The sequence below is a fragment of the Uloborus diversus genome, chromosome 9, assembly GCF_026930045.1.
Source record: "Uloborus diversus isolate 005 chromosome 9, Udiv.v.3.1, whole genome shotgun sequence".
Lineage (NCBI taxonomy): Eukaryota > Metazoa > Arthropoda > Arachnida > Araneae > Uloboridae > Uloborus > Uloborus diversus.
The window spans coordinates 158885585-158903979 of record NC_072739.1 but is presented as its reverse complement, the minus strand read 5'-3'; the positions used below and the strand labels follow the sequence as shown (position 1 = coordinate 158903979).

Sequence of the window (18395 nt, the reverse complement as noted above, 5' to 3'; positions counted from 1 at the left end):
TTTCTCATTTTCAATTCTTAAACTTATTTGATTTTGTGTTTTCATGGTTACGCCTTTTAAATCCATCTTTCTCATTTTATTTTAATTTCTGAAAAGTATTTTAGTATCTGTCGTCATTGATTGGCGAGAAAATTTTGCATGATGTTTTTTTCTATCATTTGATCCTGGTTATTGAAGACAGTTCACTTGACGCAATGTTTTTTTTTTTTTTTTTTCAAGGTAGACCGAGCAAAGCCGGGCAACGCAGCTAGTAACAATTAAAGTACACACACACTGAAGATGGAACCAGTGGTGTAGTAGAAGGGGGATACAGGAGGAAGGCGTCACCTTACGTTTTTATTTTTACATTTGGTGTCGCATCCTTTTTTAACAAAATTAACACAAAAATTCCATTTCTGCATTTGTTAATTTGTCAAAATTCGTAATTAGCAATAGCATATTTTTTTTTTTTAATTCACAAAACAACACAAATATTCTAAAACTCAGAAAATGTGAAGAAGAATAACCAGCTCTAAATTTATTTTTAATTGACTGAGATTAAATAAAAACAGAATTAACTCTAAATTTAAATTTATTTTAGTTGACTGAAAAGTTTGACATTAAATAAAAACAGAAGCTCCAGTACTATTTCGTTAAACTGTTATCAACGGTAAATTTAGACCTAGTGACTTTTAACAGAACACCAACGAAATTACCTACGACATATGCATGCAAACTAAAAATAATATTTTCTTTTCGCGAAAAATACCTGATTTAAAGTATATAAATGTATTTATTATAAATATTTACCAAAAGATTTATCGCCCAAAAAGTCATCTGCTTTCATCAAGCCAATAATGGGTACTAAGGAGGCATGGTTTAATTTAGCTTCAAACAACTGATGATCGTTATATTTGCCCGTTCCTGTTCCAACTGGATTGTCCTAAGAACAAAATAAAGAAGTCTGAAGTTATTGGACATTGTTAAAAACTACAATGGATAAATGTCCTAAACACTACATTAATCAATCCATGGAAGAGAAATGTCGTCTCAGACAGCATTTGATGTGCATTAAAATATACAGTCGAACTCGCTTATAAAGAGCACGAAGAGATCGCGATATTTACTCGTTACAACCGTGTGTTCGCCGCAGGTTGTGCACCCTTTCTTTATCAAATTCTGCGATTCACTTCTCATTTTAAAGCTTATCGTGCCGACTGAAGTCGAAAAATATACCCACGGTATAAAAATGTATAGATTCTCTCAAGTTTGAGATTTAAAATCATCAAAGAAGAGGTCCTTTAATGGTTCCCTTCTTGGATTGTGCCGGGTATTTTGGCCTTGGATTGTCCTTGAGAGAGCCGGGTATTTCAGTTTCAGGTAGAGCATTCAGTTTTCAACCAAATGGCCATGGGGTCGAGTCTCTGTTCGAATGGCCTGCCATTATAGCATGTTTAAAGTACTATGCATTTTGCCGCTAAGATCTTAGAAGTTAAAATAAAAGCATTTTCGCTTTTTTGACTCTTTGATTACGCATTTTTAAGTCATTATAACAACGCAGTTCGTGAGTTATTAAATCCGGTTCTTTTCTGCCTAGCGAATATGTAAATGTTTACATAGGGTGTTTTCACATGATATTTTTACAGCAGGGCTACAAATTTCGAGTGCGAATGCTTCGCAGAGGGTTCAGTGAACAAGGCAATATTTCCGTGGGTAGGTAAACGGCAGCAGCTGCAGAAATGAGTTTTCGAGATTTTTGAAGAAATGTGTTTTGGATTCTGTTCTAACAATAGCAAAAATACTGGAACTAGATGTTTTTTAGTGCTTTTTTCCCCAGCAAAACCCAAATAAGCAATCTTGTATTGCAATGTTTACAAGGCAAATAAATGGACTTTCTCATGTAGACTAAGATTCCAGGCTTAGAAAGCTAAAGATGTACAGTCTTGAGCAAAGAAGAGACCGAGGGAACATGATTTAGTTGTTTAAATTTATTAAAAGGAAAGATGTTATGGAGCAGAAATTTAGCACTGAAAACAAGACAAGGGGTCATTGTTTTAAGCTATTTAAATCTCAGGCTAACATGGATATTAGGAAAAACTATTATTTTAGCAGGGTAGTGGAACCTTGGAACAGCTTACCGGAAGAGGTGGTAATGAGCAAGGGAGTAGATAGTTTTAAGAGGGCCATTGATCTTCACTGGGGATTGTAAATTGACTAGGACCAGTCTAGCTGGGTCCAGAGCCTGTTGCTGGTCGTCACTTTTGTATTTATATAGTAAAACAAACGTACAACAGAAGACAAAAATGTAAAAAAAAAAAAAAAAAATCAGCTACTGTCCACAGCAGAATAGTGTTTGGTAGGTATTTATTTCAGTTAATCACAAGTCTCAAACACAGGGTACGGCAAAGTAACTTCCTTTTTTGAAAATGAAATAAAAAATTTTACACGCCTATATATATAAAAATTATTATCTTTTTTCTGTCATACATAACGGGAAATTATGCTTTATACTGTTTTGAAGACAATATCTTGTAAGTGTTGCTAGAGTCGAGGGGGGGGGGGGGGAGGATTTAATAATTTTAATATTAGCTCTTGTGATCGAAATTAAATTCATGATCTATCAAAGAGACTGAAATTTTAGTAACATTTCTTATATTTTTGCCATTGTACACAATGCTTTTTCATTCCAGGTATGAACTCCTGCCCTCCATTGTCAATGCACTAATTCAGTCGAACTCGGAAGTTTTGGTCTACTCTTTGGAGCATGTCGACAGGTATATTGGCAGTTTGGCCTCGGATGCAGTTCTTCAGGTCCTCCAGGGTTCGTGGACGATCGTTATAAACTAGAGACTTCAGATAACCCCACAGGAAAAAGTCAAAGGGAGTAAGGGGGTTAAATCAGGCGAGCGTGTAGGCCAGTTTAAGTTCCCATTCCGATCGAGCGGCTGTTAGAAAAATAGGCCTCCACAGTAGAAGCGAGATGGTGTCTCGATCAAAGCATGATGGCAACTGAAAGCATGATGTAACAAAACTTTCCACTCAGATCTTTCCGTTGAGCATCTCCCCACCGCTTTTTATGCGCCAAATTCAAAAAAGGCAGTTCCCGCGTCCCACCCAGAACATACTTCAATTTCTTCAATAGCAAACAATTTTCTTGAAAATCGGCGAGAGATACTTACGAACTCGACGCCAACCATCCAGTCATTGCCAACGTCCAGCAGCTTGCCAAGCCACCGTACCTCCCCATACTCTGGCCCGGAATCGCTGATCCACACGACCCGGTCGCCCAGCTGCAGCGGAGGGGGCGGGGTTCCATCCGAGCAAGCGGCTTCTAGCGACAGGGGATGGGGCTTGCTGGAAGGCAAAGCTCCACCTGTGCCTGAAAAATAATAACGATGAGCAAAAATTATAAAAGTAAGCTACTGTAGTGCAGGAATTAATAATTACCTTTGTGAAACAAAGTAACCATAAAACAACAACATAATCAAAGTCTAAGTTTGGTAAGACCTCATTTGGAGTATGTTGTTCCGTTTCGGTCTCCTAATCAGAAGAAAGATATGTCTTTATTGCAGGGTTGGGTTTTGGACTGTCCAAAACTGATTTAGGACAGGACAGGTGGTTTTTACCGTCCAAAACTGTCCAAAAGTGTCCCAAACTGCCTTAAACTGTCCAAAACTATGTTAAAGTTAAAGGGGTGTAATCTAATCAATTCATTTTCACTGCAATATTCATGATGCATAAATAAAGATATTAATGAGGTTTAATTAATCAGTATTTGATAATATTTTTCTTCAAAATGTTCATTTAAAAAACATTTTACTTAAAAAAAATTGCCAAGAACTTTTTCACAAAAACTTATTTAACAGTTGGTAGAGTTTTGAAAGGAAATTCACAACACTATCCAGGCAACTGATTTCAGTTCCATTCATAACACAAAGGAAGATTATTAAATGTACAATATTTAAGTGCAAGAAAAAAGCTAAATTTTTTAAATCGTTTTTGCAAATAAGTTTTACATGATTTTTTAACAAAAATCATTTTTTAAATCTTAGATTAAAGAACAAGAAATTGATGATTAAACACTTATATTATAAAACTTGTTCTATTCTTTTTTTAGTTTACGTTTTTAATATACATTCTGTAACTAAAAAAACTGTAATTTATTGCATTTAAGTCAATTATTGCTACCTATATTTTGAACAACTCCTGCATACAAATTGAAATTTTTAATGAAGAATTTAATAATTTCCACTTAACTGGATTAAAATCAGCTGCATAAATAAGTTACATATATATTTATACCTGAATGTTCACATTGAATAAATATATTAAATAGTCAATAAAATAATTTTGACACTTTTTGTTCTGTTTTTGATATTTTCTCACAAAATAGTTTTGGACACTTTCGGACAGTTTTGGACACTAGGGTTTTGGACAGGACGGTAAAAACCAGGGTTTTTACCATGGTTTTTACCGTAGTGTCCAAAACCTTGCCAACCCTGCTTTATTGGAAAGGGTTCAAAGGCGGGCTACTATGCTAGTGAAGGGACTTATAGATTTAGACAGAGTACGCTCCCAGGTTTAAGTCTTAATAGCCTGGAGCAACGGAGAGTCAGAGGGGACATGATTCAGTTGCTCAAATGTATCAAAATGAAAAATGTTAAGAGGTTAAATTTTTGCACGGAAAACAGGAAGAGGAGTCGGTGTTTTAAGCTATTCAAATCTCAGGCTAACCTGGAAATTAAGAAAAATTCCTACTTTTAGTAGGGTAGTGGGTAACTTGGAACAGCTCACAGGAAGAGGTTAAAATGAACAAGAGGGTAGATAGCTTTAAGAGGGTTATTGATCTTCATTTGGAGCTACTAAATTGACTAGGACCAGCCTAGCTGGGCCCAGTGCCTGTTGCTGGCCGTCACATTTATATTTGTGAATTTATATGAATTGCAGACACGTGTTTCAGGGTTCCAAGGAACGCACTTATCAATGCAGAAAAGAGTGAATTTTTGGATGTAAAGTGTTAGCTTTTTCCGGATGACTTTACATCCAAAAGCCCATTCTATTTTGCATTGAAAAAGAGATTCCTTTGAAACCCGAAACATGTGCATGAAACTTCTCGCAATATTTGTCCTTTGATGACATTGTTGTTTAATGGGTACTATAGTTCATTTCACGATGAGATGGTGGCAGAAGTAAACAAAGTAACGTGACTTTTGGCAACACCGTTATCCGTGTATCGTTGGGGAGACTAGAGACACCTTCTTCCCACCCCTCAAAATAATATTGTTTGGAGGTATACAACACATTTTTGACTTTTGAGAATCCTTTCTAAAATTGCTAAAAGAGAGGGGAAAAAAACGCGTGTAAGCCGTGATTAATTGAAGTGAAATAAAAAAAAAAGAAAAAAAAAATAAAAACAAAAAAAAAAAAAACTGACACCACAAAATAATGGGTGAGTGTACTCATGTACGCGCATTAGAAGCACTGCTTCTTGAATGAATATACAGGGTGATTATAATTAAAGTTCCACTTTCAAAACGCTGTAAAAATAAAACCACTGGTCAGAATGACCTCAAATTTGTACGGAAAATTATCGAAGAAGGGGAAAAACGTATAGCGGAAGAAAAATAAATAGTTGGAATTTTTAGTAATAGATGGCGCTGCAAGTGTCAGAATATATAAATCAAAACACTTGTCATACGCACGACTCATTGAAGTTGTTATAAAAACACCAAATACACGTTTTTTCCCCCTCATTTCTCATCTGAGAAGTTCACTATGACTGTCTCAATGAAAGACCTGGCCGTCCCGATCTTAACCCGTGTGACTTCTGGATATGGGGCTATCTGAAAGCTGTTGTGTTCTGTGCTCCGATTGCAAACTTTGCTGAGCTGAAGACATGCATCGCGCAACACATTCTAAACGTGACCCGGAAACACTTCAATCAGTCGTAGAACATGCTGTTTCTCGATTTCAACTTGTTACAGAAAACGGGGTACATCATACTGAACATCTTTTGCGCCAGTCTCACGAAAATCAAAGATCGATTTCAATTTTACTGATGCTTTTTATGCGGTTTTCGGCCTCAGGACAATTAAAATCAGATTTCTCACATCCGATGTGATATGACCTTGCCGTGTTGGATGGACTTACTTAACTAACAGTATCACACCTGCACGCTAAGCAGTACGGTGTTTTAACGTATAGTTTACACCTTAGGGAATATTTTATGATTTATTTGTCATTTGTAGTCGACCACTATTAAATCATGATGCTTACAGCGCCATCTGTTGCTAAAAATTTTAACTATTTTTTTCTTCTGCCTTTAAGTTCCCCCCTTCTTCGATAATATTCCGTAGAAGTTTGACGTCATTCTGACCAGTGGTTTTATTTTTACAGCGGTTTGAAAGTGGAACTTTAATAAAATATATAGCTTCTCAGACATCTTTTTCAACACACATAGAAGCATGATTGAATATAGAGAATTGGGTACTTTACCGTGGTACTTCACATGGCTCATTTTAAATCTTCTCGGTCATTTTCACTCGGGGATGAGTAAAATGGAAATTTAGGCCGAAACTTAAGTGCAAATGTTTTCGCAATTACAACACTTCCTTTACTACGTAAAGGGAAAATTCTTCCGAATCATTTTTAATTGGAAACTTTCAACTAACAATTTCAGACCGCAAAATCGGAAAATTTCAGCTTTTAGAGCAAAATAAAGTCCTCTTTGGGTAACTTTGGCCAAGGGCGCCCATATAGGGGGGCAAGGGGGAGGGGCTCGAGCCCCCCTTGGAAATTAGAACTTCCTTGCTTTTAGTACATTTTCTTTGCAAAAATATAAAAAAAATTCTTCTCCAGCCATTAAAGAATAAATAATTAAAAACGTCAAATTTTAATGACTCTAATCTGTTCTGAAATCTGCCTCCATGAAGAAAATATCCTGCTAAACCATGGTTAAAATTTCTGCCCCCCTTACAATTTTGCATATGGGCGCCCATGACTTCGGCGATTTTTTTGAAAACGAAACTTAGGGTTTTTTATGTTTGGCGCAGGCGGGCGCAAAATCGGCGAATTGCACCGGTTTTGGACCAGAATGGAGCAGGATTTGCAATTGAAGCAAATTTTCCACCCAAAAAGTGCGCACTAAAATTAAACTCGCATTAAAATATAAAATAATCTTGCCAAGTGATCCAGCCACATTCATAATTACCGTATTTAAGAAGCTAAGAAAGTTAATGACACTGGCACACTTTCGAAGAATACAAATAACAGCGTTCTAGATATAGCTCATTTTCTTGGGTCAAAGTTTGGAAGATTATAATATTATTTATAACCTGTTTCAGGTGAAATGAAGGTGCTGCTTATGTCTGCTTATGCGAACTCTCTTCCCGCTCTCCCGAATAAATAAATAAATAAATAAATAAAAAGTCGTAAATATAATTATTTAACAACTGTCTTTCCAATAAAAAGGTTTTTATGTCCAAAAGGCAACGGTTTCTAGATTTTGACGTAGTACTCAGCAAGTGAACAACAAAACTTAAAAAAAAACGAGCTGATGTGTGCATCACATGACTTCCTTTTACTCCACTTTAATCTCATTTCCCCATTATTGGCAATTTTAATGTGATTCAATTGTTTACTCTCTAAATATCACCAACAATGGCCAAACTGAAACCAAATTAAAAAAAAAAATTAATCTCCAAATTTGTCGCCAAGTTGGCGACAAAACTTGGCGACCAAAAGACTGGTGATATATCACCAAGTGTCCGACAAATTTTAAGACAACTTGAGTTTACATCGAAATTAACAATGAGTTCCCCGCAAAAAGGGGCAAAAGACCCCCTTAGGAACATCCGAATGCAACCAAAATTGAAGGTGCACAACTAGACCCCACTAGGAGTCCACGTATCAAATTTCAACTTTCTAGGACATTTCGTTTTTGAGTTATGCGAGATACATACACACATACGCACATACATACGTACATACATACGGACGTCACCAGAAAATTCGTTGTAATTAACTCGGGGGTCGTCAAGATGGATATTTCTGGTGTCTGTACGTTCCTAGGCATATATCCACCTGTGGTCGGGTCGAAAAAAAAACTCAACATTCATTCGGGGTGAGAAAAATGGAAATTAAGGCCGATTTTTGAGTGAAAATTCTTCCGAAATGATTCCGAAGACCGAAGGAAGGCTTTTTCAAATGCGCAATTAATTTACAAAAAAAAAAAAATTGTCTTCATCATCAGATTGACTTTATCAAAGTATGCATTCCGAAAAAAAATTCACGAGTCACTGAAAAACGACAGAAATCGCTTTAACTTTGCTCATAAAATTTGAAGAGATTTCTTGATTTTTCAAGGATCCCATCTTCAGATACTCACCTGGGAAATATATACCTTTTCAAACGAGAGAGAGAAAAAAAAACAGTCTTCCGAATTGGTCTGTGTGTGTTTAAGTTTACGGGGGACATACATAAAAAGATTCCGACAAATTGAGAACGTCTTTTTTGAAGTCGGTTAAAAAAAGAAAAAATCTTAATGCGCATAACATTTTATATGATTGGTACTAAAAACTGATCTTTGTTCCTCTTCAGGATTTATTTGTGCACTAATTTAATTAGAACCATTTAAATGTCAATGGTTTTCAGAATTCTTTTATATTTCACACTAGCTGTACCCGACGCGCGTTGCTACGCCAACAAAAAAAATACATCATTATACTGATTTTCATGACAATCGGTTGAACGGGGCAGAAGTTGCTACTCTGCAGTGCCACCTGGTGGCGAGTGGCTTCAATGAGCATATTATGCACCTTCTCCGTGGAAAAATACATATATATATAGCAATTTTCATAATAATCGGTCCAGGTATCAAGTGAAGTCGTGACTATACTCAAATTTTGTACTCACGCAGTTTGCAAGATCAATCAATCGCTAAAAATACCAAATAGAAAAAGTTTTAAATCCCCCCGTTGCGTGAAAAGCCATAAAACAATAAAGAAAGAATTTATTTGTTCAAACTCAAGAAAAATGGCAACAGCTAACTTCTTATCAATGAGATCTTTCACGCAAATTAATTTCTGCAAATTGAAATAAAAAAGGAACTATCGATCGGATTTTTTTCGAACTGGTCTATAAACATTCCCGGTACCAAAAATAACAAACGGTGAAAGTTTCAGCCAAATCTGCCGGGTAGTTTTTGAGTTTATGGATGACATACAGACAAACATTCATTTATATATATATAGATAATACGTGTCACATAACTCGTTAAAAAAGTCACATTTCTTTCGACTTGGCCGCGTAATAGATCAACACTAGAAACAGAGTATCTACTGTGATGTTGTATACATGACGATCAAAATACTACTAGAGCAATGATACTAAATGAATCTCCTGTTTGCTTCAGAGGAGTCTTTGCTCAAAATTTGCGATATGACTACTAATGATTAATACAGGGAACTATTTAGGGGAGAGGGGGGGTACTCCGCCAAAGCAAGAGCCCCCCCTAGAAAGAAAAAATGCCCCTCAAAACAGTCCTTCGCCCTTAAGGCGGAACCCTGATTAATATTAATGTTTTATGGTACTTTCTTTAACACTGAGTGAAGAAAGTCGTACCTTTGTTTTATGGCACTTTCTTTAACAATGGATTTTATATTTAATCGTTTAATATTGAAATTAAATGAAGTTTACTGTTTTTTGCCCATAACTTATTTCTAAAGAGTAAATATGGCGAAGCAATGGTTTGGGGCCTAAGTTAGATCACTCCTATCCATTAAACAAAACACACACACACACACACACACACACACACACACAAATCGTCTCACTAAGTGAGACGCTATGAATTTACAAACAACAAAGCGCGAGCATGAAATCTAAAGAGTTCCGTCGGTTTCTCAAGGATCCCTCATACCCGGACTTGAAGACCATTAGACGGCCGGAAGAACTATACCGTTTTAAACAGAAAAAAGAATTTTCCTATTCGGTTTAGGCGTCTTCAAGTAATCGGGGAGCATAGTACATAGAAACATTCCAACGAAGTCTGTTAGGTAGTACAGTGGCCACCGTTTATTAAAATCACATTCGTTCTGAGGACATTTGATTTTATTAAGCGGCTGATTTTATAAACCAGCATGCCTACATTTAAGAAAAATGAAAGGTTTTGAAGTTTAAATTATTTAATAACGGAATGAATTACTTAAAATACAGTCGCCGTTTCTACAAAACATGAGTTAATTTTTTTTATTTCTACAAAGGTCTTAAAATATTGGCTTAATCTTGTTCGGCTGACAGAATTGGAGAGCAAAGATTCAATATCCATTTCAAAGTTTACAAAATGTTTTGTTTCTTTTAACATTGTATTTTCCTCTTTGCTCTTAAGTTCATCGTATATCATGAAGGAAAATTTGGCACTGAGATTTCCTCATCTTCTGAAACTGATTCCTTCACTCCTTGGTGCCTCTTAATCAATTTTTTACGCATGATGTCCAAAAGTTTGATTTTATAAAACGGCGATAGTGATATTATTAAAGAATGGTTTTAACATGCTTTGATACTGCAATGATTCTGTTCTTTCAGATTTGATTTTAAAAAGCGGCTGCTTTCATAATTCAGTGATTTTATTACTGGCGGGCACTGTATTGCCATAACTTTAAATTAAACTGACAGCGTGATCCAACATTATTTCTAGAATACTTGTCAGACTTCAGAAATCGGACACCAGTTACGTTATATTCGTTTACGAATATAACTTTAATCGTCGGAGGGGGCGGGGGATTTTTGTCTTCAATTCCCCTTGAATTGAACACTAAATATATTTCAAAACTGAAATATTAAAAAAAAACTTTAATGACTAAATGAAATTATTTATTAGCAAAAAATTTTTACATTAAATTAATTAATTCAACTATTTTCGTAGCAAAATACATAAAATTTACTGATTTGCTACATAAGTAATAAATACATTAGTAAGACTACAGTTAACATTAACAGGCGGCGCCGTGAAAATCAAACATTTCGATGAGAGAAAATTATATATTGTTCAAGACAAGATTCCTCCGTCGAAAAAATGCACTGTTCACTCCAAAACCACGTGACCTGTGACGTATCGCGCAGCTGACGAAAGTTGGTCTACGTAGCCACAACGTATGAAATTTAAAGTTTCTTAGATTTCTCCGGGACCCCTCATCAGATCCAGATAAAATTAACATGGAACCATCTGGAAAAAGTATACTCTTTTCCAAACAAAAAAAAAGAATTTTTCAAATCGGGTCAGTATTCTTGGAGTAATACGAAAACATACATAAAAAGTCGCAAGACGAAATCATAACCTCCTGTTTTGAAGTCGGTTAAAAAATCCTGTGCATTACAAAACATCGCAGCAGAAACAAAAACAAAATGAAGTAACGTGTTTTGTGTTTACCTATGAGAATTGACGCTTGTGTTTTAGAAAAAATGAATTTACATCGAGATAAAAGCAATTTTTGATCTTCTCAAAGTTTCATATCATGTCTGGAGCGCAAGCTTCCGGTATGATTATTTCTAGTAAAAATATTTTGGCTCCAATGGCTTGCGCGGGATGAAGCCTCTTATGTGATGTATAAGTTCCAACCGAAAGTTTTCACTACAGTTGTATAGAATTACAAGTAAGAATTTTCCAATCTTTACTTCTCTCTTTCTACCAAATGAAGGATCATGAAGGTAGCGCAAATTGAAACGCAAAATGAATTAATTTCTCAAACTATTTTTGAATAATTGAAAATAATTTTTCTGCCATGAAAATAATAACAAGTTTTAATTTTCGAATCTTTAATTAGTGATGTTCAGCGACCAAAAATTCGGAAAATTCGTCATGTTGGTAATAATTATGTAGGTAGCATATACATAGAAACCATTTGTTACTGAATTGATGCCTGCGATACCTATATTTTTCACAATTCTCTCTTTGTGTGATGAGTTTGTTGACTATCTCATGATTGAAAAGTAGTTCAATTTCCTAAAATATGCTTATGAAACATTATTTTGTCCCGAAAATTTGAGTTCTCTAACAAAATTGTCTCCGATTTTTCACCCTCTTTTTTTAACATAAATATTCAAACCTTCGTTCGTAACAACTGCCTCAAAAACTATGATTTGTTTTTAAAAAGTAAATCTGTTCACTTGTGCAAATCTCCCCCCCCCCCCCCGTTCCAAACTTTGACTGTCTTGAATTAGTTTTGTTTTTAAGATTGTTTAAGATTTTTTTAAACTTTTATTTTAAAAACTATTAACCATGTGCTATTTTTTCCTCAATCTGTTAATAATTTCAGTTTCTAAAAATATTTTTAAATTGAAGTTTTCAACGTGAGATATTATGATAGTGTAATTCAATGAATATCAATATAAATTAAAATTTATGTGAATATTTGATACATTTACTACATATTTATATTACATTACTCATATAAAACTATACAGGCACTACATGCCCATGAAATACAAAAAATTGTAATATTTGTCAGATCTGTAACATTCGCATCAGAACTGTAACAGTCAAATAAAGCTCCCCCTCCTAAAAATGCGGTTAAATGATCCCTTTGACCTTGTCCCTAATTTTTAGAAAAATCCGGTACTGATGTGTAAACTGCCCTATTATCTTTAATTTCTGATTATCTTTAAAAATCGAAAAATTCTATGATCAAATTGCCACTTTTCCTGATAAATGCTTACCCTTAACACATGAGTCACTTAAACACATTTTTTTAACAATATGAATTTAAAATGCGAGTGTAGACACTGTCAAAATTTTTTTCTAATATTCATAGTAGGGTTGACCGGGGCACGTTTAGGCGGATTTTTTTCAATTAATTTTCCAAGTTTTATGTTTTAACTTAGAAAATTTTAAACATTGCGGTTCTATGAAGCAGTTAATGGAGTCAAAATTGGTACATTCAGTTGTTGCTCAGTTTGTGTTTTTAATCGTTAAAAAAATTACTTTTAAGTCCAAGTCGGTTGCGTAAACTTGCCCCGGACACGTGGTACGTTTACTGTCTAACTACGGATTATATGGAAAGGCAAACATCCGGTTTACACGCGGAAATGGAAGCATCTATTAGTTTTTAGGGATGTCAAATTAAGCAGATGTATGTTAGCCTCTAAATTAAACAGAGTCTCATTCAAATGAGCGGAAAACACTCATAAAATTTTTACTTTTCCCCCTCATTCAGATGGAGTCGCCTTAACTGGATGTTTGCCAATTCCATATAATCCGTGGTCAAACAGTACGCACATTTATTTTGACACCTAAAGCGGTTCTGTTGGTATTTCGAACATAATGTCTTATTATCGTTAAAATAAAGCAAATTTATCGCAGATTGAATAGTGTATAAAGTAAAAGCTGAACGGGCATGAAGACAGCACTATATTATTGTAAGCTATAAAATACGAATGTGTAACTCATTAAAAATTAAATGGTAATTTTCAAAACAGCCTGAAAATACTAAAAAGTTTTGAGACAGTTTGGAGCGAAAAAAGCGTCAGGGCACGTTTAAAAGTAAGACACAGTAAGAACGTGCGCCAAATTTGGATTTATTTTGCAAAAAAAAAAAAAGTATATAACATTTCAGTTCATGTAAATACAATTCTCAAAAAAGGATAAAATTCTGCTAATTTTTATATATTTGTTCTTTGTTGACTAAGTATTATTTATTCACAATATGCTTTTAAACGTTCAACTCAAAATTTACTCGACTTGGTAGAAAACAGATATATTCTTTCTGCGTGCTAAACCGAAGCTCGACTGATGCTCAAAAACTTGTGAGGATATTTGCTAAGAAGCAGCATCAATATGTTATGACTGCTGGCTCTCCAGTTATAATTCGTTTTGAAAAAAGGGCCCGGTCTACCCTACACATTCCATCACTACAACAGATTGAGTGAAAATAATAACATAACGGGAGTAAAAGATAAATTATCATAAGTTATGGTTTTTTTTTACTACGTGTAAGTCATTTCCACAAAAAAAAAAAAAAAAAGTATGAAAACAAAAAGAGCATTGTAACAAAAAGGGTTTGGAGAGAAAACGAGATTCAAAAACAAAACTAGATATTGAACATCCGATACAAAATAGGTATGTGATCGGTTGTAAAAGAAATGCACAATCCTAAGGAAGGATGGTTTGTTTCGTAAGGAATCTTAAACGGGTGGTGAAGAGAGAGAGAGAGAGAGAAAGGGAAACCTTTGCCGTGGTAAAATAGTAATAAAATAATTTTTAAAAAAAAGGAAAAATTAATTTGAATTTTGACATCTTGAATTCAAATTATGTTTTTCGCAATCACGAGTGTGCGTATGTAGGCGTGTGTTTGTGTGTGGGGGTATGTGATTGTGTGTAGGGGTTATGTGTATGTGTGTGTAGGCATGTGTGTTTGTGTCTGTGTACTGGCATGAATGTATGGGTAGTTGTGTGTATGTGTGGGTGTCTGTATGTATGCGTGTGTGTATGTGTTAGTATGTGTGTATATATGCGCGTATGTGTTTGTGTATGTGTGTGTAGTTGTATGTGTGTAGGTGTATATGTGTGTATGTGTTTGTGTGCGTGTGTGCGTAGCTGTGTATGTATGTGCGTGTGTGTAGGACATGGATGCAACCTGGAGACGGCTTTCGCTACAAGAGCAGCATCGTGAGGAGCCCATCGACGGTGAAGGTGCGGAGGGTGGCGGTGGGAAAAATCAAAAGACGCCAAAAACAGTCAAATGAGAACAATAAGCAATCGTGATTGCTCAAAAAAACTGAAGCGACACGATTGGTCAACCAACTATGAAGGATGTCTCATGGAATTGTTGAACGCTTTCCCTTCCATAGCAAACTTGATAGATATATTTTTCGTTTTTACAAGTTGCAAACACAAATAAAGTTATAAAATGCATAAAATGAATTCGTAATTAGTTAACGTGTTTTTATCATATTACTAGAAAGTTGCCAGTCAAGGTATGACGGGTGAAAATTGCTTCCACTCTTCTACATTTGAACGAAGCAATTGCCTGTTTGGTGATATTTTGATATTTGAAATTTTAACCCTAACTCCAGTGAATTAACCCTAAACTCCAGTAGATAGCGTTCATTGTTGACCGCTTTTTCGTTTCTTCATTCCCCTGAAATGACACAGTCTTACCAGTAATACAGTTCAGTTACCGGATCGAGTTCAGCCTTGTCACAATAAAATCTTTCCCTGCCTGTTAAACATTACCAAATTATATTATCAAATTATTATGCCGTGGAGCGAGTTTCATTGTTGAAACAAGCGCGTTACTCAATCATATAATGAGGATGCCAGTACACTGGTAAAATTTTGGTAAATGTGCTTCAATGGGAAACAACCTCGTGAATTCCTAGTTAAATCTCCTATGGACTCTTTGCATGTCTGAATACACTACACCCATAGGCAGCGCCCGATTTAGAAAATGTTTGTAGGACAGGAGGTCAGACACATATTCAAAGAACTCCTTCACCAGCAAGGGCGCCCATATAGAGGGGCAGGGGGGGGGGATCGAGCCCCCCCCCCCTCTTAGAAATTAGAACTTTCTTGCTTTTAAATACTTTTTTCTTTGCAAAAATGTAAAAATATTTCTTCTCCTGCCATTAATGAATAAGTTGTTAAAAATGTCCAATTTTAATGACTTTAATCTGTCCTGAAATTGGTTTTCATAGGGAAAATATCATGCTAAATCATGGTTAAAATATCTGAGCCCCCCCCCCCCTTACAATTTTGCATATGGGCGCCCATGTTCACCAGTATAATCGACAAATGTGCCGTAGAGTTGCAACCACAGATATGAACTACCTAAGCGGAATACTAAATAGCAAAAAAAAAAAACAGTTTTGCTGTTAAAAACCTCATTGCTGTACACTTTATAAATTGATCTTCATTTTAAATGCTATAGAAAACAAACAAAAGCCATATTTGGTATTATTTTCTATATAAGGTCTCTAATTTTTGGTTCCCCTAGACCGAGCTTGATGGGCCTAATGGTAAATAAAGCCCTGCCCAAGGGGTTCATATGAACCACTTTAGATCCATTGGCTTCAAATTGAAAATGCTTTGTTCCGAGGTAAAGTAAAACCTGTGGGTTTTTCTGTACACGGATGGTAGCTAACAAGGGTAGTAAAGTTGACCATTTGTCTAAGTTACCGTTTTTTTTTTTTTTTTTCAGGTACCAAAAATTAGTTATATATCACATTTATCAACCTCTATAAGTTGACCGCTTTTGTCACGAGCAGAATTAGTCTTATATCATATATACATCAACCTCTTTAAGTTGACCGCTTTTATCAGGTACAGAATTAATCCTGTATCACAGGGGTGTCCAACCTCCTACGAGCAAGGGCGCACCCCCCTAAACAGCGCAAAGGTCCCCCAAAAAAGAGAAAAATACCCTTCAACACCCCCTCCCTAAATATTTCAACGGCAGTCTGCGCCATGACCCCCTCTCCCCCAGGTGAGCACCCCTGCATGTCATACACATCAACCTCTGATGCAGCATACTAATAGTCCGGTTATCAGAAATAGAAATTGCAGTTTCGTCCTTGTTGTAGACTCATATCAGTTTGGAAAAGTGAATAGCCCAGCTGGAGGCAGATGTCATCTCACTAAAGCCGAGAGTGCTAACAAACTGGTGGATAAACTAAATTTATCGGACTAGTGAGAGTCCGCAGCCACGCTACAGTTCAATTTGTAAATTGAAGGGAAAGTTTGGGTATTAGGCAGTAAGTTACCGACTTTAAGCCTGCGCAAAGCAATATACCAACAGTCGGGATTTCACATCCAGACACTGCGGTTTCGTCTTTGTTGTGGACTAATCAGTCTAACACATAAACTTCTGTTTGTCGATAGCTTGTTTAAGTTGACCACTTAAGTCCAGCACCGAAAGTGGTCAACTTACACAGGTTTCACTCCGGATTGTTGTTTCTGTGAAAATGCTTATGAAGACTTGTAAAGGGTGTCCCAAAATTAACGCAAGATTTGAATTTGCCGCCATTTTTGCAATAAATAGTTGGCAACCCTGAAAAAAGAACAATTTGACAGCTGAGAGTTTAGGGTAATCAAAAATGGAGCGTTATACGATACAATAACGCGCTTTCATTATTGAACAATTGTTTCAAAAATAATGAAAGTTGAGGCTGGTCAAGCAGTTACTGTTATTGTATCGCAACACGGCAATGCACGGGTGGTTGTGGGCTTGTCGACATAGACCTTTGAATTCAAATAACCCCATAAGAAGAAATCTAATAATGTTAAATCACACGATCTAGGGTGCCAATTCTGATGACCGAAATGAGAGAGTACGCGACTAGGAAATGCCTTATGCAGTCATTGAAATGTTTCTCTCTCTAGCTGTATGGTACAATAACACCCCATTTTTACTAACCCTAAACTCTCAACTGTCAAATTGTTCTTTTTTCATGGCTGCCAACAATTTATGGAAAAAATGGTGGCAAATTCAAATCTTGCGTTAATTTTGGGACACCCTTTATAATTCCATCTGAAATGCCAATGCTTGGAATTTTACACCGCGTACTAAAACTCTGCACTACAAAGTAAGGTACTTACACTGATGGCACCAAAACTTCATAATTCGGCCAGACGTAGCGTACCGGCCCGATGTCCCATTCCGCACGGGGGACGGAGGGGGCGGGCTGCCGATCTCTAACGAATTCCGATCCACACTTGCTTTCGAACAAACAAAACTTTTCGAACTAGAGTAACGTGTGTCAGAGGGATCCGGCTGCTCTCCCGAAAGCTCTGGGGTAGTCCGGCAGACGATTTCGCTCCATCATGCTCCTATCGGAATGTCGGGCATCGGATGAGGATTGAGGAGGGACGTTTAACTGAAGCGATTGCTTTTTTCTTTTTCTTTTTGTCGTACCGTGTTCCTTTCGGTTTCAAAGGGACGGAATGGATGGAAAGGAGAAGAGAGAGAACCGTTCGGTGTTCCCAGCGAACACGTTGACGTAAATGGTAAGGGTGGTGCGCGTACGTGAGTGCGCGTGGTCGGAAGCCGCGCAGCTCCATCGATCGATCTGGGGATGTGGAGGTGTACGGCCGACGCCCCGGAATCGAAGCTTATAATTTTTTTTTACTCGTTCCTTTTTACACTTATCATTATTTATTTATTTGATGCGCCTAAGATACTGTTTACTCATTAGCTTGTTTATCTTTCGTAAAACAAAGGCTTAATGCATAGAGCGTGGAAATACGGAAGGAGGAAACGCCACTGAACCTTTTCACGCAGTTTCTAAAACTTTTGCCGCTCTTGAGGGGGGGGAGGAGAACTGCAGGGAACGGGGGGAAATGTTATAAATTTCTCGGCTATCAATAAAAGTTTCGGAGACTTTATCAAGTAGAAAACAGTGATTTTTCACGAGTAAAAATACGA

At 36.3% G+C, this 18395-nt stretch overlaps 1 protein-coding gene across 2 annotated transcripts in view; it reads right to left on the bottom strand.

Annotated features, from left to right (window-relative positions):
* The window catches only part of LOC129230002 (ubiquitin carboxyl-terminal hydrolase CYLD-like), a 143967-nt gene that overhangs the window by 46880 nt on the left and 78692 nt on the right, over nt 1–18395 (bottom strand). For both annotated transcript variants that reach the window (XM_054864389.1, XM_054864390.1), the window contains 2 exons: nt 3159–3358; nt 790–922 (listed from right to left, as the gene is read on the bottom strand). In XM_054864389.1, coding sequence (XP_054720364.1) covers nt 790–922; nt 3159–3358 — 333 coding nt within the window. The remainder of the gene's footprint in view (nt 1–789; nt 923–3158; nt 3359–18395) is intronic.